General features: G+C 39.2%; 1 protein-coding gene across 25 annotated transcripts in view; it reads left to right on the top strand.

The window, feature by feature from the left end:
- Nucleotides 1–24,199, top strand: part of ATXN3 (ataxin 3) — a 44,915-nt gene that overhangs the window by 12,834 nt on the left and 7,882 nt on the right. For 15 of the 25 annotated variants that reach the window (XM_023731738.1, XM_004376674.2, XM_004376672.2 and 12 more), the window contains 5 exons: nt 2,445–2,532; nt 8,812–8,944; nt 9,579–9,742; nt 11,518–11,614; nt 17,144–17,265. In XM_023731738.1, coding sequence (XP_023587506.1) covers nt 2,445–2,532; nt 8,812–8,944; nt 9,579–9,742; nt 11,518–11,614; nt 17,144–17,265 — 604 coding nt within the window. Of the gene's footprint in view, nt 1–2,444; nt 2,533–4,444; nt 7,958–8,811; nt 8,945–9,578; nt 9,743–11,517; nt 11,627–12,537; nt 12,592–17,143; nt 17,266–24,199 lie in introns of those variants that run through there. The other 10 variants (XM_023731739.1, XM_023731742.1, XM_023731741.1 and 7 more) reach the window with 6 other exon arrangements.

The following is a 24,199-nucleotide window of genomic DNA, read 5'->3' as shown; positions in this document are numbered from 1 at the left end:
GTTAGAATTTTGTTCTACATCCTTCTCCAGCTCTGTTCAGAACCCGCTGTTGTGATCCTGGTCAGAGCAGTCAGTGATGGTAGCCGGGCACCATCTAGCTGTACTGGACTCAGTCAGGTGGCGGCCTTGGTAGCCACGCAATTGCATTTTTGAAACAGAATCATAAGTCCTTTTTTATTAGAATTTTGTATCTTTGAAAGAGGGTATTGAAATCCAGCTATTACAATAAAAAGACATAAACTGTTGATACACACAAGAACATGGATGAATCTCAAAGTAATTATACTGAGTGCAAGAAGCCAGGTGAAAAAGAGTGTATATTATATGACTGCATATGTAAAAGTCTAGAAAATGCAAACTGATCTTTGAGGACAGAAAGTAGACCCATCAGTGGCTGTCTGGGGAGGGAGAGCATGAGGAGCGAGAGGGAGGGATGCAGGAGGAGACTTGGGGGTGATGAATATATTCACTATCTTGGTTGTTGTGGTGATGGTTTCATGGGTGTACACATATGTTAAAACTTTCCAAATTGTACACTTTATTGTATGTCAATTACATCTCAATAAAGCTGTTAAAAAATACAAAGGAAAAAAGTCAAGGAAGGCTGTTGGTGCGGTGGTGTGTGGTCGAGTCACTTCTGATTCTGACTCATAGCAACCCTATAGGACAGAGTGGAACGGCCCCATAGAGTTTCCAAGGCTATAATCTTTACAGGAGCAGATTACCAGATCTTTTCTCCCATGGAGCAGCTGATAGGTTCGAACCACCAGCCTTTTAGTCAGCAGCTGAGTGCTTAACCACCAGGACTCCTTCAAGGAATACTACACTGAACTAAATCTATAAAAGATAATTCAAAAACAAAAACAACAAAAACGCTCCTGTTTTAAGTCAGCCACCTGGCAGCAGCTCCATCTTAAATGGTTATTTCTTAAAGTCCTGGTGACTTTGGCCTAAGAGCAAGTTACGGGGCATGCTGTGGAGGCATGAACAGAGGCTGGCCGGGGTGGGAATCCACTCTAGGGGAAAACGAACTAGGGCAGGGCACTGCCAAGGTGATTTAACCTCTGGGTTTTATTTGTACCTTTTAAAAATTATGACCGAGTATTCTTTATGTTTTCTGTATAAATATCAATGGATTTTTAAAATCTGAAGACTTGGATTTCAGAAGTTCTTTTATATTGATTTACTTGTAAACATATTATTTTGAGAGATTTTTAAAGTTTTAGTTCTTCAAAGTTGCATTTTCACATTTTGAACTATATGTAAAGATACCAAATTTGGGTTATTATCTTTGGTTCTAGTTTATATTTTTTATTAAAACTGTATTTTTCACTATAGACTTTCTGTCTGAGGTACCTATATAATGAAAAAGATGACTAGAAAGGTATATTCGATATGTCAGAATCCAAGAGAAATAGTTGGTCATGACATTGACAGTAACTTTGGGAACTTTTTGATCTTGATGGTTAAGCTAGGGCTCCCATGCGGCAGTGACTAAATGGTGTCAGTCACCATGTGATGGTGGTTTAGTGATCTTTGTTAAATGAATTGTTGTTAGGTGCCATCAACTTGATTTTCAACTCATAAAGACCCCATGTAACAGAGAGAGTAGAACTGCCCCCATTGGGTTTCCTGGGCTGTAATCTTACAGGAGAGCAGATTGCCAAATCTTCCTCCTGCAGAGCCACTAGGTGGGTTCAAACCACCAACTTTTAGGTTAGCAGCCGAGTGTTTAACCATTGCGCCACTTGGGCTTTTAAATGAATTAGTGGTTACAAATTCTCTTCCTCAAATGTCTGACTTGTCTGACTTTCTCAAAGTCTTTTGATCAAAGCTGTCATTAGTGGAGGAGAAAATTGTGTAGTTGTAATTTTCCCCCACATCATTATCAAGGAGACGAGGTTATAGTTATGTTGGGCTGATACTTTGAAGAAAGATTGAACTGTAGCTATCAATAAAAATACTTTAAAGTACTGATTATCAGTTTTTATTTTTAGGGGCAGGGATTTAAAATTTGTGGCATAAAACAAACTTATCTTTAAAAAAGACATTTAGTAGTAGTACATCGGCAACATTTTATTACAGTTTTTAAAAATCACATTATTCAGCTACTTAAAAAATATCTTTATTTGACATGTTTCCCGTGTTACAACATTCTTACTAAGTTTGGAATGAGTTATGTCTATTCTTAACATGTGCAACGTCTTTATTACCTCTAATATACACACTAACAAGAGCTCGGCTGCTGACCAAAAAATTGGCAGTTCAAACCACCAGTTGCTCCGAGAGAAAAAGATGTGGCAGTCTGCTCCTGTAAAGGTTACATCCTTGGAAACCCTACGGGGCAGTTCTGCTCTGTCCTGTACTGAGTCAAAATCGACAATGGGTTTGGTTTTTTGATTTTTGGTTCACTAACTTAAATATTGACAACTTTTCTTTTCCAGTGGTTTAACTTGAATTCTCTCTTGACGGGTCCAGAATTAATATCAGACACGTATCTTGCACTTTTCTTGGCTCAGTTACAACAGGAAGGTAAATACAGACTGAAATTTTTGTGATGTGATTTTTGGAAGTAGCTAAGTAAACTTAGCTGGTTTTGGGTAGTACTGTTCTGTCAGACTTCTCACTGTCCCTCTGCTGAGAATGCTTCATCCTCTGCAGTTCCAAGTAATGGCTCTTTCTTTAAATTTTATTGTGTTTTATGTGGAAGTTTACAACTCAAATTAATTTCTCACTCAAAAATTTATATACAAATTGTTTTGTGACATTGGTTGCAATCCCCACAATGTGTCAGCACTCTCCCCCTTTCCAATTACACCCCAGGTTCCCCATGTCCATTCGTCCAGTAATGGCTCTTTTGTCTTCCATACTCCACATACCATAGGGCTAAGAGGAGGGCTAGGTATTCTTGCTCCTCTTCGCCCCTTCTAGGTCCCTTCTAGGCCACCATTCCTCCCTAAAAATTCCCACTCCATTGAAGTACGCACCACTAGATTAAACTACCCCCTGCCTGTTTGTAGTCATCTGTGATTCTCCTTTTTTTTCCACTGGAGATTTTAGAACCTTACTCATTTCTCTCTCTCTGCGTCAACTCCTTTTATCATTCTTAGCAGTTTCTGCATTGAAAAATCAATTCCTTGACATCTCTGTTCTTGCTTTTTACCTTCAAAGATTGTTTTCTTCACTCTTATCTAACCATTACCAGTAACTATACCACCTCCAAATTCCAGTTACAAGCAGCGTCCCCATCTGTGACTGCCACCTCCTGTCTTCGTGCCACATTCCTCTGTTTTCCATTCCAACAGTTATTTATCCCTACCACGGGGACCAGGCACTCTTCTTACATCCTGACTTCCTTTCTTACCCTGCTTATTTTCTGTAATTCATTATCATAACCATGCCCTTGCATTCCTCAGCTGTTTTCCCTTCCTCTCCGTTGTTTATTCATGACAGAATCCCAGCCCTGGTTAAATCCAAATTTTGGCTTTGTCCATTCCAGCACCAGAGCAGGTGAACATGGCTAAAGAAGAACATAAAATATGGTGATTGGGTTGCTTTAAATTTATGACCACAAAATTCAGACAGACCGTTAATGCTGCCAGGTAGTCCTACTATGCTTTTGTAGTCAATTCACTTTCCACTCTCCAAGATGATTATTTCACAGCTTCAATCCTCAGACCACTCCCTGTCACCTCCTCATGCCTAGCTTATGGCCCTCCTTTATATTCTCCTGAGAAAACAGAAGCAATTAAAAGGCAACTTTATATCTTTCTGCCAGCAAATCTGTCAACCTGCTTAGATCTGTATCTGCTTTGCACTTATTAAAATAGGTGAACTGTCCCCTGCTCCTAACAAGGCCCACCCCTCCACTGTGGGCTGGATCCTGGCTTCACTCCCCCACTCAGAATCTTTGCTCCTGCTTTTATCGCTCCGCTCTTCCATATGATCATTTCCCTCTTTTTATCGTATTATCCCTATCAGCAGAGGAGTACGCTATCTCCCACTGATGAAAAAGAAAAAGCCTCTTCTTAACGCCCTGAAACTCCAGCTGCCTCCCATTTTTATTTTCTCCTTAGAGTTGTCTCTAGTGTGCTGTCTCCTGTTCTTGAACTCATTCCAGCCGTGCTGTTAGAGCCAACATGTCACCGAAAAGCCTTCTTCTCAGTGTCACCAGTGACCCCCACATTGCCAGTGCCGGTATTCAATTCTCAGTCTTCCCTTTACCATCCTCATTTTATTTGAGGGTATAGTTGATTATATTGTTGTTGTTGATGTTGTTGGTTGCCATCAATTTGATTCTGACGCATGGTGACCCCATGTGTACAGAGTAGAACTACCCCATAGGATTTTCAAGGCTGTGATCTTTCGGAAGTACATCACCAGGCCTTACTTCTGAGGTGCTTCTAGCTGGGTTCAAAACACCAGCCTTTCAGTTAGTAGTCCAGCACTTAACCACTTGTGCTACCCGAGGACCTTGTGGTTGATTATGCTCTCCTTTAAACAAAACAAAACTTTGTCATAGAAAATGTCAAACAAATATAAAAGTAAAGAAAATAATGTAATGAACCCACATGTACCCTTTATTCAGCTTCAGTAATTATCTCATAGCCAGTCTTATTTCATCTATGCCCCACCTACTCTCTTCCTCTTTTTATTTTGAACCAAATCCTACGCATCTTAATCATTTTCTCTGTAAATGTTTTTTAACAGAATTTTTAAAAGCAAGGATTCTCAAAAAAATATAGCCACAATACTGTAATCATATCTAAACAAATTAACCATAATACTTTAATAACATCAAATACCCAGTGTTCAAATCTTTCCAGTTGTCCCTTTGTGGTTTTTACAATTTAATCCATATTGAAATTAGATCCATTGATAGCATTAGATTCATATGTCTCAAATCCGTCTTAATCTATAAGTGTCCTCTCTTCTTTTTTCCTGGATTTATTTTTTGAGGAAAATGGGTCATTTGTCCTGTTCTCCACATTCTGGATTTTGCCAATTGCACCCCTATTTTCCTCTGACGTTTGGGTACCCTATAGACTGGTACTTAGATCTAGAAGCTTAATCAGATTTAGATTGATTTTGGGAGGAGAGTGAAGGACTCTTCATAGATGGTGTGGCACTTAATGTCTGGATGTCTCTCTTTTTGTGATGTTTATAGGGTCGCTATGAGTCGAAATCGACCCGATGGCAATGCAGTTAGCCACTGATAATCAATGTCTAGGTCCATTACTTCGAAATATCGCAAAAGAGTGATATTAGATTCATGTCATTCCTTCATTTATTAACTGCAATACCTCTGTGCCGGTAAATTTGTCATCAGTTATTTGGTTATCTTGAAGTACAGTTCATATAGGAAAAGCAAAATAAGTTGTTGTTTTTTTTCCCTTTCACAGTTTTTAAAATAATAAGTTGGTTCCCTAGCATCCCCCAAGGGTAACCAAGTAGTTTTGTTTTGTTAAATTTTTACTAAAATGTCATTATAAACTAATAGATTAAAGCATAGTTTGGGTTTCAGTCCATTGCAGTTGTTATTAATATTGATGCTCAAATTGTCCCATCTTTGACCAGTGGAAATCTTCCAAAGTTGAGTCCCAAGACTGACATGACCCCTGTAGGCTTTTGAAGACTTTTTTGCTTTCTTGTGTAGCAAGATGTTTCCGGTTTATCATGTATATTTCCTGCTCTGGAACTGAAACCTTTCGTTGCTCCAAGGATCCCTGGTGCCTTTCAGTAATGGTATTTGGAAATCACAATCTGAGCACTGATGTGCTTATTGCTATTGGTTGATCATTGTTTCTCAGCCTGCTTTTTAAAGACGGTCCCTTTTTTAAGAGAAATATATCATGAGTTCATGTAGTTATTTCCAGTTCACATTTAGGATTATAATGCTTTTACTTTTTTATTTTATTTACTTGGATGTCTTTTTTCTTATGCCTACAACCTCATTTGTAACTATACTGCCCTTCTTGAAACACTGTCTACATTTGGCATCTAGGCCTATATCCTGCTTTTCCTCATATCTTATTGGCTGCTGCTTTCAGATTCCTTTTGTGGACCCACTTACTCTTTCTGGTCTCTAAATATTGAAGTGACCCAGGGTTCAACTTCTTGATTATTTCCAGTCCCATGATTTTAAATACCATCTTTAAGTAAGATCTATATGCTGAAAATTTCCAGATGTTTATCTGCAGCCTAGATACCTGTCCTGAGCACCAAACTCCTAACTTTGACATCTTCGCTTGGAAGTCCAGAAGGCATTTCAAACTGAACATGTCTACAAAAGCTGATTTTTTTTCCCCCCAAGAATACTTTCACTCAGGTTTTCCATTTCAGTAAGAATCACTGTCTTCTTGCATTCTGGTTCCTACACAGAGTATATAGATAAAGCAGCTCAGAGGGCCTTTAAAAAATTTCGTGCATATTATGTCACACTTTACTCTCCACCCTTCAGCAGCTTCTCAGCACACTTAGAATAAAATCTAAAGTGTTGAATAAAACCCAAGATCTTTATTGTGACCTAAGGTACCACATGAATTCATTCTTGCCTATCTCTTCAGCCTTCTCACCTATGCCATTCTCCCTGACTCTGCTCAAAGCCCATGGTTTCCTTGCTATTCCTTGAGCAGGTCAAGCCTTTTCCTACCTTAAGGACTTCGGGCTTGCCCTCTTTCTGGGATACTCTTCCCCACATATTTTGAGGGCTTATTGTCTTATTCAAATATCTTTGCTCAAATATATCATCCTGTGAGAGGTCTTTCCTGATTATTACCCTTGGTTTTCCCATCTTCACTCTCTCCTTCCCTTCTTCACTTGTTACTTAATATTAAAATCTATTTGCTTGTTTATTTTTGTCTGAAGTCCTATGAGGGCAGGAACCACCCCCAGCACCTAGAACAGAACTTAATGTATAGTAAGTACTCAGTAGATGTCTGTTGAATGAATGAGAGAATGAAGATGTTATTATTGGCAGTCTGTGCCCATCAAACTAATGGGTGCGGTGGTATCTTATTGTAGACATGCCAGGACTCTTGGCTTGGCACCCAGAATTGGCTAGTCACCGAATACTGCCTCCTGCAAGTGTAAACAAGGGCTGGGAAGCCAGTACCTCAAATCTAGTCAAGGTATTAGAGGTGGGACCTCAGGTTGCTGTTTTGAAAATTGAAGCCAGTTTCTAAACCAGACTACCAACTTACTGAAAAGGACATCACACTGGGTAAAGTCGAAGGCTAATGAAAATGCGGGAAATCCTCAATGAGTGGATTGACACAGTAGCTGCAACAGTTGATTCAAACATGCCAACGATCATGAAGATGGCCCATGATCAGGCAGCATTTCATGCTGTTATACTAAGGTTGCCATGAGTCAGAGCCAACCCTATGGCAACTAACACCATCAGCCAATTTATTAATTCAGAATAAGAAATATAGCTGTTGTGTGGACTGGATTGCTTCAGTTAGCTAACCAGCATGCTCTTTTCCTATTGGAAAGTTATGTAGAAAGCCAGGCTTCCTTGCAGTGTGGAATCAGTACCAAGGAAGCTAGTGTAATCTTAATGACTGTCATCAGCGACAGTTTAATGTATTCTAGTCTAGTGTAGGGATGGATTTGTGAGAAGAATTGAATTCTTGGGCCATTCTATCCTGGATGGCACTGAAAACAGTAGGAGTAATAGGAGGAACTCTGATCCCCTTTTTCTGCCCTCTGTGTTAACCATACCCATTGTGTACATACAGTCTTCATTCGGTACCAACTCATTTGACTAGGCGAGCAACTGATTCTGAGCCTTGTTCAGGTGGCAGAATATCTGTTCTACATGGAACACTGGAGAACTGACTGACTTTATTCTCGGACTGAGGAACAATTTTACCAGCAGAAAATATGTTGAACCACAGCTGTCCTTGTGAAAAAATGTTAAACATTATCTGTTAATGCTCACAAAGGATATCAGGTAACAAGCACCAAAGTTTAACAGAAATGTATAAAAACTTAAATTGATCAGAATAACTTAGGTGCAGGCTACCCTTAATCACATTTTGTGAGGCACATCCAGCTTGGCCTTCCACAATTGTATTTATAAAAAATTACACTGGGCCAGTGTAATTCTTTCAAAACATGAACTACACTTTCAACACCTTGACTGGATTTTGAGTATTGGTTTCCCAGCTCCTGTTTCCAGTTAGAAGGAGTGTGTGTGTGTGTGTGTGTGTGTGTGTGTGTGTGTTTTCCACAGCTGTTTCCACAAATGGCTCATTATCTGATTATGAAATAATAGTCCATTATTACACATAGTATCTTATTCTGCCCTCACAGTATCCCTGTGAGGAAGGCACCAGTATCATCTGTTTTAACAGGTGAAGCAACCATGACATAGGCAGGTAAAGTGATTTACCAGGGACCACACAACTGGGAAGTGGAGGAGCTGGAATTGAAACCCAGGCAGTATGAGTCAAATCCCTTGTTCTGTTTCACACTCCTTTACTTCCCTCTCTCTTACCATTCGTGGCATGGCCTGCCTGGTCAAGCACTGTACTAGTAGGGCCCGTTATACAGACATTAAATTTGTTTCTCATAGTCACCTTATGAGACAGCTGTTCCCATTTCACAGATGAAGAAAGTGAGGCTCAGAGACTTTAAGTAACTTGCTCTAGATCACCTCCCCAGTAAGTGTAATGAATCCAGGTCTTTTTGACTCCTCAGCCTATTCTTTCCACTACACTATATTGTCTTTCTATCTGCTATCATTTCAAATCTATTTTGGATCTCTTACCAGCTGTTTTAATTTTATTTTTGACTTTTTTTTAGGTTATTCTATATTTGTTGTTAAGGGTGATCTGCCAGATTGTGAAGCTGACCAACTCCTGCAGATGATCAGGGTCCAACAGATGCATCGACCAAAACTTATTGGGGAAGAATTAGCACAGCTGAAAGATCAGAGGTAAAATGTATGCCTGTGGTGAGGAATGTATGTTAGTATTTCATTACAAGAATTAAATTTTCAGGCTGATAACTGAATATGTAGTACTATTACTGTTAGTGACTTTTTTAGACCTTTATATGTTAGTGAAGTTTATTGGTTCAAACTTGAATCGACTCTTTGAATTATAGGTAGTCTCTGATTTACGACATGTTGGAGTTACGATGAACCACAGTTACCGTCTTTTTTTTCTTTGGTACATTTTAATGTTAGTAATACATACTACATACAGTGTTGAACTGCGTAATTTGCTGATGTTATCATTCTCTTACCAACCCCTAAAGACAAATAAAAATAAGATTTATAAAGATACTGGTAATAAAAGGCAATAATAATGAAAAAAAATGAGGTATTCGACTTACGTCAGAACTAACTTGCAGTGGCGTCGTTGGAACAGAACCATTATGGGTCAGAGACTTAAAATGTATATTAATTTAGATTCCCATTACAGTGCAGTCTTTGTAAGATTGGAACGTATATGCCAGAAAGTGTAGAAGTTTTGACTTACATAGAATTTTTGGTTTACAAATGTCTTTATATCATGGCTAAAATAGGAGTCTGGTTTGCAGTAACTATCAGTGCTTTTGCTCTTCAGAATCCAGAAAACAGACCTGGAACGAGTCTTGGAAGCAAATGATGGGCCAGGAATGTTAGATGAAGATGAGGATTTACAGAAGGCTCTGGCACTAAGTCGCCATGAAATTGATATGGAAGACGAAGAAGCAGATCTCCGCAGGGCTATTCAGCTCAGTATGCAAGGTATAGATGTTCTGATAGGTATTTGATAGGTACTTTATTCACTGCTGAGGAGCTGATTCAGATTATTTTTGATTTCTCTGGAAGCTAATGTACTAGAAAATGTATTGGTAAAGTACTGCAGTTACTGCTGAAGCAATGGCTACGTACAGTCAGCTTTTCTTTTAGATTTCTTGTAATACAAATCACTTTTTACAACCAACATAGGTTGTAAAAAATTAAAAAAAAAAAAATTCTAATGTAATACAGTAAAACCTGCAAAAGCTAGAACCTGTGTAAGGCAGAAACCTGTCAGAGAAGAAAAACTCAAGTATTTTCGGCTAATGGAGAGCTGCAGGAAAGTGGTAAGACTGCACCCTATCAAAGATGGAAAACTTTTGAGACTCAGAAAAACAAGGTAGTCCCGTTGAGTTTGGCTCTCCCAGGTCTCACTGTATTAAGAACTAGTAATGTTTTTATTTCTGGCTGTTTTATTTGGTGATTATACTATACCAACACGGCAGTAAATCAAGGTTGATCAGTGTGGGGGTCAGTTAACCTTTACCCAAGCCAGCTAAAAATGTATGCCATTGGGCACAAAGGAGGGCTTGGAGGGAGGGTATAAACTGATTTTACAAAAATCCAACACTTACTGGTTATTATGCAAGTTAAAGCTGAAGCCCAGTTCAGTGGGCCCAGTTTTTCAGTGCTGTCAGCCCACCAGAGGAGAGTGAAGACGTATCCCCCAGGGAATCCAGGCTGAGGGAACTGCCTGGGACATAGCCCTAAGTGGTTTACTTAAAAGTGTACAGTTATTTTGAAGTTTCACTTTTATCTGGTTCCTGTAAGTTTGCCTTTGACTTTCTAATGAAATTCCTCATCATTTGAATTCCTTAAATATCTAAATAAAATTAAGGTTCTCTTAATATGAATATGTATCCTTGTATCTTATCCTGTGCTTCTCATGCATTCTGGCACACCTCTCAGTACTCAACAAGGTGTGCAATCCCAGTTTTGACGAGTAGAGCCTACTAGCTTAGCCTATGATGGACAGATACCAGCTTTTACAGTTTTGGCTATTTCTGTGTAATTCACTTTTCTTATGACTTTATTTCAGGAGTCCCTGGGTGGCACCAAGGGTTAAGTGCTCAGCTACTAGCTGAAAGGTTGGGGGTTTGAACCCACCCAAACATGCCTCAGAAGACAGGCATGGTGATTACTTCCAAAAGGTCACAGCCTTGAAGACCCTACGGAACACGGTTCTACTCTGACACCCATAGGGTCACCATGAGTCAGAATAGACTCAACAGCAACTAACAACAATCCACTTTATTTCACAATTGTGCAAAATCTCTGGTTAGACCAATTTTAAATGAGAACATGGAAACATATTTAAGTTGTAGTACTCAAATGTTAGAGGATTGGTTTATTTTAGGGACATCCATCATAAAATTGCTTCTGGGAATACTCTGCCTTTGAAAATATAGATTCATTTCTAATAAATTAAAAATAGCACATGAGGGTGGTATTAATGACCCCGGTGTTGGTGGTTGGGCTTATATCCTCACATCTGCTACATCATAGATAGGTAACAGGTTTGGGTGCAGTGATCACAGTTCAGGTTTGGACTACTTTATTCAGGTTTTCCCTGAGAATTCCAGAGCCTCTCCTATATTTACAGAATAGTAGTAAAGCATTTTTAAGAAAGAAAGCTCTTGAAAAGCTTGCTCATATAAGGATAAACATGTTGCTTGAGTTGATAAATAAAATGATAGCTTTTTGTTTTGTTTTGTTTTTAGGTAGTTCCAGAAATGTTTCTCAAGACACTCCACAGACATCAGGTACAAATCTTAGTTCAGAAGAACTGCGGAAGAGAAGAGAAGCCTACTTTGAAAAGTAAAGTAGTTGGTACAAGATTAAAATTGCATATTTAATATTGCTTTGACTGTTTTTGTGTATTTTTAAACAAATAGCTTTGGCTTAAACCATTTATTTTAATTAAGGTTCCCTCCTTTTAGAAGACTGCTTGCTCCGAACCCTGTGAACATCTGAATGGATTTTTTTTTAACCTACAGCAAATGTTTTTTAAACTGTGAAGTCAAACATAGTTTTAGGGGACAACTTTGCCCCAATACTGGATCAATTTACATGAGATAGGGGTAAAGGAAATCTTAGAAAATTTCATTCATCAAGAGGAAAATGGAATTAGAGCAAGACAAGAACAATACCTACCAAGCCTCTGAATGTACTTCTTAATGCCCTGACTACCTGACTGCCTTGCAAGGCTATTCTGTCGATTAGTAGGAAAGACAGCAATTTAGGTAGGGGAGCATACCCACAACAGAGGTGGGGTTAACGCTCCTGCTCAGTGCCACTTCAGGTGGGTGCTGCAGGCCTGTTGACATCAGGGATATGGTGACAAACCATAAGTCTGAACCATCAGTTTGTAAAGCCTACTTTTGCACACTCAGAAAATATCTTTCTTTCTAATAACTATCATTCACACAGCTTCTCCCCTCCTTTGTTTCCTAAAACTCCATCTTAAAGATCACAATATCTGTAATACATACTCAGATCCTCTGATCCCAGCTCAGAAAGCAAATGGCCAGTGGCCCAGTCTGTCCTGTTATCTACTGCATTTCATCTACTCGGAGATACACATTTTTTTCACATTTCAATATCTCTGAGATGAGAAGCATCTCACAATCAAAATTGGCAGTATTTTAGCAATATCTAAAATATCGGAGCATTTTATATTTGATAGTATAATGATGTATAAGATGATATTTACCCTTTTTTCTGTTTTCTGTTTTTTTAAGTCACAACTCAGAAGTATATGAAGGAAAGTTCTGATCAGCTGACATCCTCTTAATGTGAGATATTTCTAGTCTTTATTCAGAGATAGATTAATGGATTTAGTTCTATTTAAAATTCCAAAATAACGCTTATTAGTGCTTTTCACTTTTTTTAATTTTTTTTAAATTAACTTTTTAAATTTTTTTAACTGGTAAACTTCAGATTTATACAAAAGTAGAGAAGTTCACAAAATGAGCTCCTATTTCTCTTTTGCAGCATATCAGCACATGGCCAGTCTTGTTTTTTTATGGCCCTGTCTTCTGTCCCTGCCACTCCCCGCCACCCAGCTTGGATTATTTTTCAACAAATCTCTGTCATCATTTCATTTAGTCCAGAAATATTTCAGTATGCATCTCTAAAAGTATATGGGCTTTTTTTTTTTTTTTCTTAAACAACCAATACCATTATCACAAGATATTGGTAATAATTATCAATATGTGGTAATTATTAATGATGTAAATATCCAATTAGTGTTAAAAATAACTTAATTAGATAAAAACTCATAGTTATTTTGGAAAATTTATTTTAAGAAATATCAATAAAATTCAAAGAAAGCTTAATCGTGCCATTCTGCAATAAAAGATATTAATATTTTGCTGCACTTTCTTCTAGTCTTACACACATATATAATGTTATACCCATTATTTATACCCATTTGTATAATATTATACCTGTTTAATGTTAATTATTTTCCCATGATATGAAATATTCTTTCTAACGGGCTGATCTTTATGATATTTTATAAAATGAATGGATGTATGGATGTATGTTAATTCATATATGAACCCTTTGATTTTTGCTATTATAATGAATAATGCACCAAATAATCTTTGTACTGACTATGCCACAAATCTTGAATCATTTCCTCTGATTTTTCTGTAGGTGTTGGATTATTGAGTTAAGGGCTTGGTACAGATTCTAAATTGCTTTCTAGAAAAGTTGTCCCAAGTGATAATCCTGCCATGCTTATTTCAGACTTCCTTTTTTGCCAGAATAAAATGGTCCAGGCAGCCATGCTGTATAGAGAAACTAAAATTTACACGTACACTTAAGAAAAAGAAAACATCTTTAAAGTATAAAAGTAAACTTTTCTTTAAAAATATTTTTAGGGGGTTTTGGATTACAAATACAGAACTGCTAATAATTGAACTTTTTATAGTAGAAAAGATAAAGCAGTGAACATTCTGTAATGTCTGGTTATAACAAGCACAATAGCAGCAATAACTAGTGCTTTATAATAAGCAGATGTTTTTAAAAGTGTTGGAGTATGGATATAGCTCCTTCCTGATAGGAGGGCAGTTGATGGGGGAGGAAGGTATACATCTGTGGTTACCAGCTTCATTCAACCTTTAGTCCTCAGCCTCCTGGTTTGACCTTGAAGATCCTGGTGGGAACTTGGGGAGAATTAGGGAATGTATAACATAGTCGTTACATGTTGCTGAGAAAAGCCGAGAGCTAACTTCTTGGTCTTTTCTTTTTTTTAATGTTGGCTAGTATTAAAAAATCTTGTAGAAGTGATTATGAGAGGAGCTTAGAAACTAGTATTTGTTTTTCACTTAAATTCCTGATTAGTAAGACCAGATGGGTCGTTATCACTTTAGCTTCCATCTTTACGAACTTGATTTTCAGGTTGTCAGACTAAATCTTCCCTGTAACCATCCCCAAACTGACCCTGGTGCTGTCTTTTTTTGTTTTTTTTTCCCCATACAATTCGATAGGTTGTTTTTCCCTGTAAGGTGTTGAAGTGTCATATTTAGTGTCATAACGACAATGTTCATGCACAAAGCACGACGACTATAGGGTTTTTCTCTAGTGCAAAAAATACCATTAAAAACCTACCTACTACAAACTCAGTTTATAAGTAAGACTTGGGAAATAATTTTCATAGCCATGCTCTTTTTTTTTTTTTTGCAGTAGTAATCTCTAAATCTGTTTTAACTATCATAAAACCCCAAGCAAAACTCTACTGTATCAGCTAGGTTACTGTAAAACCTGCCTTAACTTACATGTTATGAGCGTCAGATTAGGCAGTGTACGTAAAAGTATTGTGCAAATTATAAACTGTTCTACAGATACAAGTATTAGCATTGTTAGTGTCTTCTCCATGGGTAGCTTTGGAATGATACAGGTTCTTTCTGTTTCGAAAAACATCATGTTTCCCAACGAGGAGGGACACAGATATTGTTCCCTTGGTGAGGATTGATACTAGTTTTTGAGTGCCTAACATTTGAGCTGCCACTTGGTTTAGTTTATCAGACAGGGTTCAAGTTAAGAAACAAACTACTAGAGGAGTTTTAAGAAGAAAAGCATTTAGTACAGAAATTAGGTGCTTAAATCCGTGCAAGAGTTGAAGGTGCAGGCTCTAGTGTAGGCCTGTAGAATACCACAGACCAACTTGCCAGAAGAGCTGCAGCCACTGCCCCAAGTGGGAAGATGGGGAATCAGGAATATTGAGCTTAAGAACATGTTGCCACCCCTGTGATTGTGGAGTCAAGACACTGGGATCAGAAAGTAGCCACCACAGTTGCCTGGACATGGGAACATGAAGTCTAGCCCCCGATGCAACACCGTGAAGCCCAATTCTGGGACTGGCATCTCCACAGAACAGCCAACACAGCAGGAAGGTGGCTCTCCATCACTTCCACCTTCCAAATCTCATGCAAGCGCTGAACTTACAACCAGAATTCCAGCTGCAGGGAATCTGAGACATGTAGTTCTTAGCTTTCCAGCCCCTAGTACTGAAGGTATATGAGAAGGCTCAGTGGGAATGGATACTGAGTGCTATCTGAATATGTTCCATCACATAGGGTCATCCTAGTAGAAAAGTGTTGGGCTTGTTTCATGGTTGACAATTGATTTACGTTTCGATTTTCATAAGTTAAAAAGTAGAAAAAAGGTCATCCCTCTAAAGTCACTGTCTGACCTGTCACTCCCTTGCATTCTGACCTCGTTTCTTGAGTAAAGGCAGAAGAGGGCATGGAGTGATAGCTGGTGTGCCAGGAATTCCCATAACTCCCAGCCTATCTTTCCTGAATTGGGGGCTGCATCCTGCCCATGTGTGCATCTCATCCGTGCACTCTGGAGAGTCACACGCCTGTGCAGGTGTCAGTATTCTGACTCAAAGGCCAACAGGGTTGCAGTTCCCGCTGGTTGAATTTTCTTCGTTGCTCACACTTAGAACACAAGATTGAGAGGAACCCTTTAAAAAGTACTATTCTATTAACAGTGTTAAGGAGCCTTGGTGGTGCAGGGGTTAAGCGCTCTGCTGCTAACTGAAGGTCAGCAGTTCACACTCACCAGCTGCTCTGTAGGAGAAAGATGTGGCAGTCTGCTTCAGTAAAAATTTACAGCCTTGGCAACTCTACAGGGCAGTTCTACTCTGTTGTGCAGGGTCGCTATGAGTCAGAATTGACTCGACAGCAGTGGGTTATTAACAAACAGCGTTGCTGGTAGTTCTGAAAGTCTGGTTCCTTTTTAAATCCTAATTTGCATTTTTTAAGGTATGGTTTCTCAATCAGATTGTCAGCTGTTTATAAGTTTTGTTTTTTAATCATACACACACACAAAAATCTGAAATTATTTCAGATTTACATAAAAATAGCAGAAATAGTACACAGAGCTCCCCGTATACTCATCACCCAGATTCCTTAATTATTGACATTTCTCAACCATTTGAGAATGAATTACAGACATCATTTCTCATTTGGCCCCAGTGCTTCAGTGTATATTTTCTGATTACAAGAGGATGCTCTTCTACATAGTCACAGCATAATCATCATGTTTAAACATTTTTAAATGTGGAATTTTATGACGTCGTTTTTCCTGTTAAAAAAATATAGGAAGAACTTAATGCAGTAGATATTACGGAAAACCTAAGAATGGGTGTTAAATAGTTTCCATTCAGTCATTCATCAAGTATCTGGTGAATGCCTACCCTGTGACAAGCTGTTTTAGGCACCGGGAAAGCAGATAAAGAAGATATGGTTTGTGCTCATATTCAGCTTACACTCAAAAGAGGGGAGAGACAGGCAAGAGATCAATAGCAGATGGTGATAAGTTTATGCTGAGAAAGAATTCAAACGGAGTGATGAGGGAGTGAGAATGCCAGGTGGCTGCTTTCAGTGGGGTGGTCAGAAAAGGCATCCCTGGGGAGATATTTAAGACAAGACCTGAATGACAGGAAGGAGCCAGCCAGGGGAAGATCGTGTTAACTTACACAGTGATTTGTAGTTTCTCAAAGGTGCTTATTTTTAATAGCTTCTAATATTAAGGGTCTATAAACTATCAGAATAGCTATCTTTTTGTACAGTAGGTAATTTTGTGGTGAAAATACCCACCTCTTAATTTGATAAATTCAGATTTTATATCTAGGTTTCCTAGGATCAGCACTTCCGAACTTTTAAGTAGTATGTATCAAACGAATTGTTCTTGCATTCATTTGTGGTGTTCGTGCCAGTGACTATTTTGTTTTTGGAAAAATTTGTTTTCCACATGAATAGCTTTTCTCATGGTGTATTCGTTCTTTTTTTGTTTGTTTCTTTAATGTGTATTCACTTTTGAATGTTTCAGACAGCAGCAACAGCAACAGCAACAGCAGCAGCAGCGGCAGCAGCAGGTAGATCTGCCCGGACCAGTTTCACAGCCATGTGAAAGGCCAACCACAAGTTCAGGAGCACTTGGGAGTGATCTAGGTAAGACTCTCTCTGATCCCTCATCGTGTTTGTGACCTGTGGGCTCTAGTTGACATACAGGCTCCATGTGATTTTTGCCTCACAACTTTTTGTCCCCTCTCTAATTGTATTGGAGCCTTGGTGGCACCGTGCTTAAGAGCTTAGCTGCTAACCAAAAAGGTCAGCAGTTCAAATCCACCAGCCACTCCTTAGAAACCCTATGGAGCAGTTCTACTTTGTCCAGTAGGGTCGGTGTGACTTGATGGCAACGGGTTTGGTTTTTGGTAATTGTATTGGAACCCTTGAATGAATTCGTAACCTACTAAATTTCCTGGATTAAGGAGCAGGCAGACTAGAGCACTCAGTGTGTGTTTTACTTTAAAATTATAAGCATAGTACTTGCAACTTCTCTGTAGTTAGTACATCCTTCAAAAATTCCTCAGAGATTGTGAACATATTACCACCTGGAAAACTAAAAACACTTAAGTGTAGTCTAACAGTCAGATGTTGAGAGTTATTGATTAGGCATTGGTTTAATAGGTTTTAAACTTTGGCCAGTTACTGGTAATGGAATTTGAGTGAAAAGGAAACTATGACAAAGATGTTATAAGCAGAATATATAAAGAACTCTCAAAATGAAACAACTAAGAAAACAAAAAAAAACTGGGCAAAGGATTTGAACAGACACTTCACAAATACATGAAAAGACACTTATCATCCTTAGAGTAATACAAATTAAAAGCATAGTGAAATGCTACTTCAACCTATAAGAATGGCTTTAAAAAAAAACCTGACAGTTCCAAGTGCTGAGGATCAGAGCAATAGGAACACTCATAAATTGTTGATGGGAATGCAAAAGGGTACAGCAACTTTGGAAAACAGTTTGGCAGTTTCCTATAAACTAAATATACACTTAGTGGTATAACCCAGCAGTCGCACTCCTAGGTCCGTACCCTGAAGAAAAAAATCTTAGAGTCACGCAGAAACCTATATGTGAATGTTTATAACAGCCGTACTCATACTTGCCACAAACCAAACTACCTAAATGTTCTCGTTTAACTGGTGAATGGATACCCAAACTGGTACATCCATACAATGGGATACTATGTAGCATTAGAAAGGAATGTGCTGCTGCTTTTCCCTGTTCCTCTTGCTAAGTACAGCTTTTAAAAACCCTGAACGTTATGAAATAGACACAAGAAGAACCTGAGAGGTGAGAGAAGGCAGACTGGCTAAGGCCCTTAGCCCATGAGGAACAAGACGGCAGTGAGTTCCCTGTGTTTTCTTTTTGTCTCATATACTGCAGACTTGTTACTGGAGAAGCTATGGGTGCAGACAACAAAAACAACAACAACAAGAAAAGCCTGCTTTGTTCATAGACTAGAAAAGGGGTAGCCAGACAAGACAGAAAACGTTTAGACAATAAATGCTCTCCTCAGACAAACACCACAAAAAAAAACAAACAAAAACTTGTAGCCCTACCCCCACCAGCAAAAGCCAAGTGGGGAGCCTAGACTTGTAACTCCACTTAGCAATAGGATACCCTTCTTCCCAGCCAGGTGGTGTCAGAGAGGGCCGAGTGGGGATCTGGTTGCAATCAGCGAAATGACACTTGGCCTGCAGGGCAGCACATTTCTCATCAGAAACTGTTGAGGCCAGAAGTGGCGCAACATTTTTCAAGTGCTCAAAGAAAAGGGCTGTTGATCCAGAATTCTGTACCCAGTTGTCTTCTGCCTGTCCTATAGGGTCGCAGTGAGTTGGGATTGACTTGACAGCAGTAGGTTTGGTTTTTTGGTGTCTTAGGCTGGGTTCTCTAGAGAAGCAAAACCAGGGAAGCGTGTAAATATATATACAGAGAGATTTATATCAAAGAAGTGGCTCACGCAGTTGTAGAAGCTGGAATGTCCCATGTCCAAGGGTCAGGCTGGAGGCTTCTGATTCACGTAGCCACAGGGGCTGGCGAACCCAAAGATCGGCAGGTCAGAGAGCAGGCCTTTTGCTTACAGGCTGGGAATACCGATGAATCCCAAGATCAGCAGTCAAGATGGCAGGTAAGCTGTTAGCTCAAGTCCCAAGAATCAGAGGTGAAACGAACAGGAGCCAGCTGCAGGATCCAGAGTAAGCAAAAGCCCATAAGCCTTGCCAAAAGTCCACCTATATTGGATGCAGGCCACACCGCCAAGGAAACTCCCTTTCAACTGATTGGCTACTCACAGCAGAGCACATTATGGAGGTGATTACATTATATCAGATCTCATCATGGAAGTCATCACATAATCATACAGCTGCCAGACTACATCATAACTGCCAAACCACTGAAAAACATGGTCCAGCCAAGCTGACACCCAACCTTAGTGATCACACCAGTGAAAATATCATTCAGGAATGAAGGGGAAATCAAAACATTGTCAAATGAGTGAAAATTAAGAGAATTTGTCACCAGCAGACCTACCCTAAAAGAATGGCTTAAAGAAGTTCTCTAAACAGAAAATAAATTATTTAAAAAAAGCAATCTTGGAACCATCAGGAAGGAAGAACAACTGAAAGAGTTAAAATACGAGTAAACATAGTAAGATTTTCCTTTTTGGAGTTTTCTAAAATTATGTTTAATGGTTGACACAAAAATTACAACATTGTCCCATTGGGTGTACAGTGTAGATACGGTGAAACTTGTGAGAGCCAGAAGTCGATGGGATTGCTTTGTTTTTCCAAGTCTTGCAAGTTTTCTGCCTGTGACACGATGCAGTCTTACCACTTTTCTGTCACTCTGTTAGTGGAAAATGTTTGAGTTTTCTTCTCTGACAGGTCTGGCTTTCATAGTTTTTACTGTATGTAAGAAGTATATAGGAGTATTATACTGAAAATGGGGGAGGGTAAAGGGAGGTAAGATTTCTACACCCTTGAAACCGGTTCAGCTACTGTGGAAAATAATTTGGCAGTTATTTAAAAAAGCTAACCATCCACTTTACTGTTGTTGTTGTTGTTAGGTGCCATTGAGTCAATTCCAACTCGTAGCAGCCTTATGTATAGCAGGATGAAACACTGCCTGGTCCTGAGCCATCCTCAAAATTGTTGCTGTGTTTGAGCCCATTGTTGTAGTCACTGTATCAATCCATCTCTTTGAAGGTCTTCCTCTTTTTGGCTGGCCCTCTACTTTACCAAGCATGATGTCCTTCTCCAAGGACTAGTCCCTCTTGATAACATGTCCAAAGTACGTGAGCTGAAGTCTCGCTGTCCTTGCTTCTAAGGAGCGTTTTGGCCGTGCTTCTTCCAAGACAGATTTGTTCATTCTTCTGGCGGTCCATGGTGTAGTCAATATTCTTCACCAGCACCATAATTCAAAGGCATCAATTCTTCTTCAGTCTTCCTTATTCATTGTACAGCTTTTGCATGCATATGAGAAGATTGAAAACACCATGGCTTGGGTCAGGCACAACTTAGTCCCCAGAGTGATATCTTTGCTTTGTAACACTTCAAAGAGGTCTTCTGCAGCAAATTTGCCCAGTGCAGTACGTCCTTGGATTTCTTGACTGCTGCTTCCATGGGCATTGATTATGGATCCAAGTAAAATGAAATCCTTCACAACTTGAATCTTTTCTCCCTTTATCATGATGTTGCTTATTGGTCCATTTGTGAGGATTTTTGTTTTCTTTATGTTGAGGTGCAATCCACACTGAATCTGTATATTGCAGGTTGTCTTCCTGCAGTCCTGATGCCCCATTCTTCATATAGTCCAGCTTCTTGGATTGTTTGCTTAGCATACAGATTGAATAAGTATAGTGAGAGGATACAGCCCTGACGTGCACCTTTCCTGATTTTAAACCAGGAAGTATCCCCTTGTTCTGGTCAAACAGCTGCCTCTTAGTCTATGTACAGGTTCTGTATGAGCACGATTAAGTGTTCTGGAATTCCCATTCTTCACAGTGTTATCCATAATTTGTTATGATCTACACAGTCGAATACCTTTGTATAGTCAGTGACGCACAGGTAAACATCTTTCTGGTATTTTCTGCTTTCAGCCAAGATCCATCTGACATCAGCAGTGATATTCCTCATTCCATGTCCTCCTATGAATCCAGTTTGAATTTCTGGCAGTTACCTTTCGGTGGACTGCTGCAACTGCTTTTGAATGATCTTCAGCAAAATTTTACTTGCATGTGATATTAATAATATTGTTCAATAATTTCTGCATTCTGTTGGATCATCTTTCTTTGGGATGGGCACATGTATGGATCTCTTCCAGTTGGTTGGCCAGGTAGCTATCTTCCAAATTTCTTGACATAGATGAGTGAGCACCTCCAGCACTGCATCCATTTGTTGAAACATCTCAATTGGTATTCCGTCAATTCCTGGAGCCTTGTTTTCCACCAGTGCCTTCAGTGCAGCTTGGACTTCTTCCTTCAATACCATCAATTCTTGATCATATGCTACCTCCTGAAATGGTTGAATGTCAGCCAGTTCTTTTTGGTACAGTGACTCTGTATTCCTTCCACCTTCTTTTCATGTTTCCTGTGTCATTCAATATTTTCTCTGTAGAATCCTTCAATATTGCAACTTGAGGCTTGAATTTTTTCTTCATTTCTCTCAGCTTGAGAATGCCTAGTGTGTTCTTATCTTTTCATACTGTTAACTCCAAGTGTTTGCACATTTCATTATAATGCTTTACTTTGTCTTCTCGAACTGCCCTTTGAAATCTTCTGTTCAGCTCATTTGCTTTTTCAGCTCATTTCTTCCCTTCGCTTTAGCTGTTTTACCTTCCAGAGCAAGTTTCAGAGTCTCTTCTGACATCCATTTTGGTCTTTTCTTTTTTTCTTGTATTTTTAATGACCTTTTGCTTTCTTTTTATGTGATGTCCTTGATGTCATTCCACACCTCGTCTGTTCTTCAGTCATTAGTGTTCAGTGCATCAAATCTATTCTTGAGATGGTCTCTAAATTCAGGAGGGATATTCTCAAGGTCGTACTTTGGCTCTTGTGGACTTGTTCTAATTTTCTTCAGCTTCAGCCGGAACTTAGGTATGAGCAATCGGTCTGTTCTGCAGTCGGCCCCTGGCATTGTTCTCACTGATGACATTGAGCTTCTCCATTGCCTCTTTCCACAGATATAGTTGATTTGAGTTCTGTGTTTTCCATCTGGTGAGGTCTATGTATATAGTCGCCGTTTATGTTGGTTAAAGAAAGGTATTTGCAGTGAAGAAGTCGTTGGTCTTGTAAAATTCTGTCATTCCATCTCTAGCGTTGTTTCTGTTGCCAAGGCCATATTTTCCAACTACTGATCCTTCTTCTTTGTTTCCAACTTTTGCATTCCAGTCACCAGTAATTATCAGTCCATCTTGATTGCATGTTTGATCTGTTTCAGACTGTAGAAGTTGGTGAAAACCTTTAATTTCCTCATCTTTGGCATTATAGTTGGTGCGTAAATTTGAATAATAGTCGTGTTAACTAGTCTTCCTTGTAGATATATGGTTATTATCCTATCACTGACAGCGTTGTATGCCAGGATAGATCTTAAAGTGTTCTTTTTGACAATGAATGTGATGCCGTTTATCTTCAATTTGTCATTCCTGGCATAGTAGGCAGTATGATTGGCTGATTCACAGTGGCCATTGCCAGTCCATTTCAGCTCACTAATGTCTGGGATATCGATGTTTATGCTTTCTATTTCATTTTCGATAACTTCCAGTTTTTCTAGATTCATACTTCATACAATCCATGTTCCTGTTATTAATGAATGTTTGCAGCTGTTTCTTCTCATTTTGAGTTGTGCCACCTCAGCAAATGAAGGTCCCAGAAGCTTTACTGTATCCACGTCAAGGTCAACTCTACTTTGAGGAGCAGCTCTTCCACAGTCGTATTTTGAGTATCTTCCAGCTTGAGGGACTTACCTTCTGGCACTATATCAGACTATTCATAAGGTTTTCATTGGCCAATTTTTTCAAAAGTAGGCCATCAGTTCCTTCTTCCTAGTCTGTCTTAGTCTGTAAGCTCCCCTGAAACCTGTCCACCACGGGTGACTCTGCTGGTATTTGAAATACCAGTGGCATAGCTTCCAGCTTCACAGCAACACGCAAGCCGCCACACTATGACAAATTGACAGATGTCTGTGGTAAGACACTTACCATATGGCCCAGTAATTGCAGTCCTGGGTGTTTATCCCAGAGAAATTAAAACTTAAGTCCACACAAAAGCCTGTACATGTATATTCATAGAAGATTTATAGCCAAAACTGGAAATGATCAAAATATCCTGCAGTAGGTGAACATTACTAACTGCGGTACATCCGTACCATGGAATCTCATACAGAAATGAAAAGGAACAAACTTTCACTACATGCAGCAATTAGGATGGATGTCGTGGGCATTATGCTGAGTAAAAAAAAGTCAATCTCAAAAGGCCGCATTCTGTATGATTCCATTTGTTTTAATATTCTTTAAATGTCAGAGTTGTAGAGATAGAGAATAAATTAGTGATTTCTGGGGTTTAGGGAAGTTCTGAGGGAAAGGAGGTGGATGTGAATAGAACTGGGTAACAAGAAGGAGAGCATGTGGTGCATAACAGTTTCTTTTTTTAATTTTTTTCCCATACAAAAATTTATACATACATTGTTATGTGACTCTAATTGCTCTCCCCATACTGTGACAGCACATTCCTCCTTTCCGTCTCTGATTCCCCATGTCCGTTCATCTAGCTCCTGACCCTCTGTGCCTTCCCATCTCACCTCTGAACAGAAGCTGCCCATTTAGTCACTTGTATCTACTTGAGCTAAGAGGTACACTCCTCACCAGTATCACTTTATGTCCCACAGTCCAGTCCAATCCCTGTCTGAAGAGTTGGCCTTGGAAATTGTTTTAGTTCTGGGCTGATAGAGAATCCAGGAGCCATGCTTTCCGGGGTTCCTCCAGTCTCAGACCATTAAGTCAGGTCTTCTTACTAGAATTTGAGTTCTGCACCCCACT

This window comes from Trichechus manatus, unplaced genomic scaffold (genome assembly GCF_000243295.1).
Source record: "Trichechus manatus latirostris isolate Lorelei unplaced genomic scaffold, TriManLat1.0 scaffold00045, whole genome shotgun sequence".
Lineage (NCBI taxonomy): Eukaryota > Metazoa > Chordata > Mammalia > Sirenia > Trichechidae > Trichechus > Trichechus manatus.
This window is presented reverse-complemented; position numbering and strand designations above follow the sequence as displayed.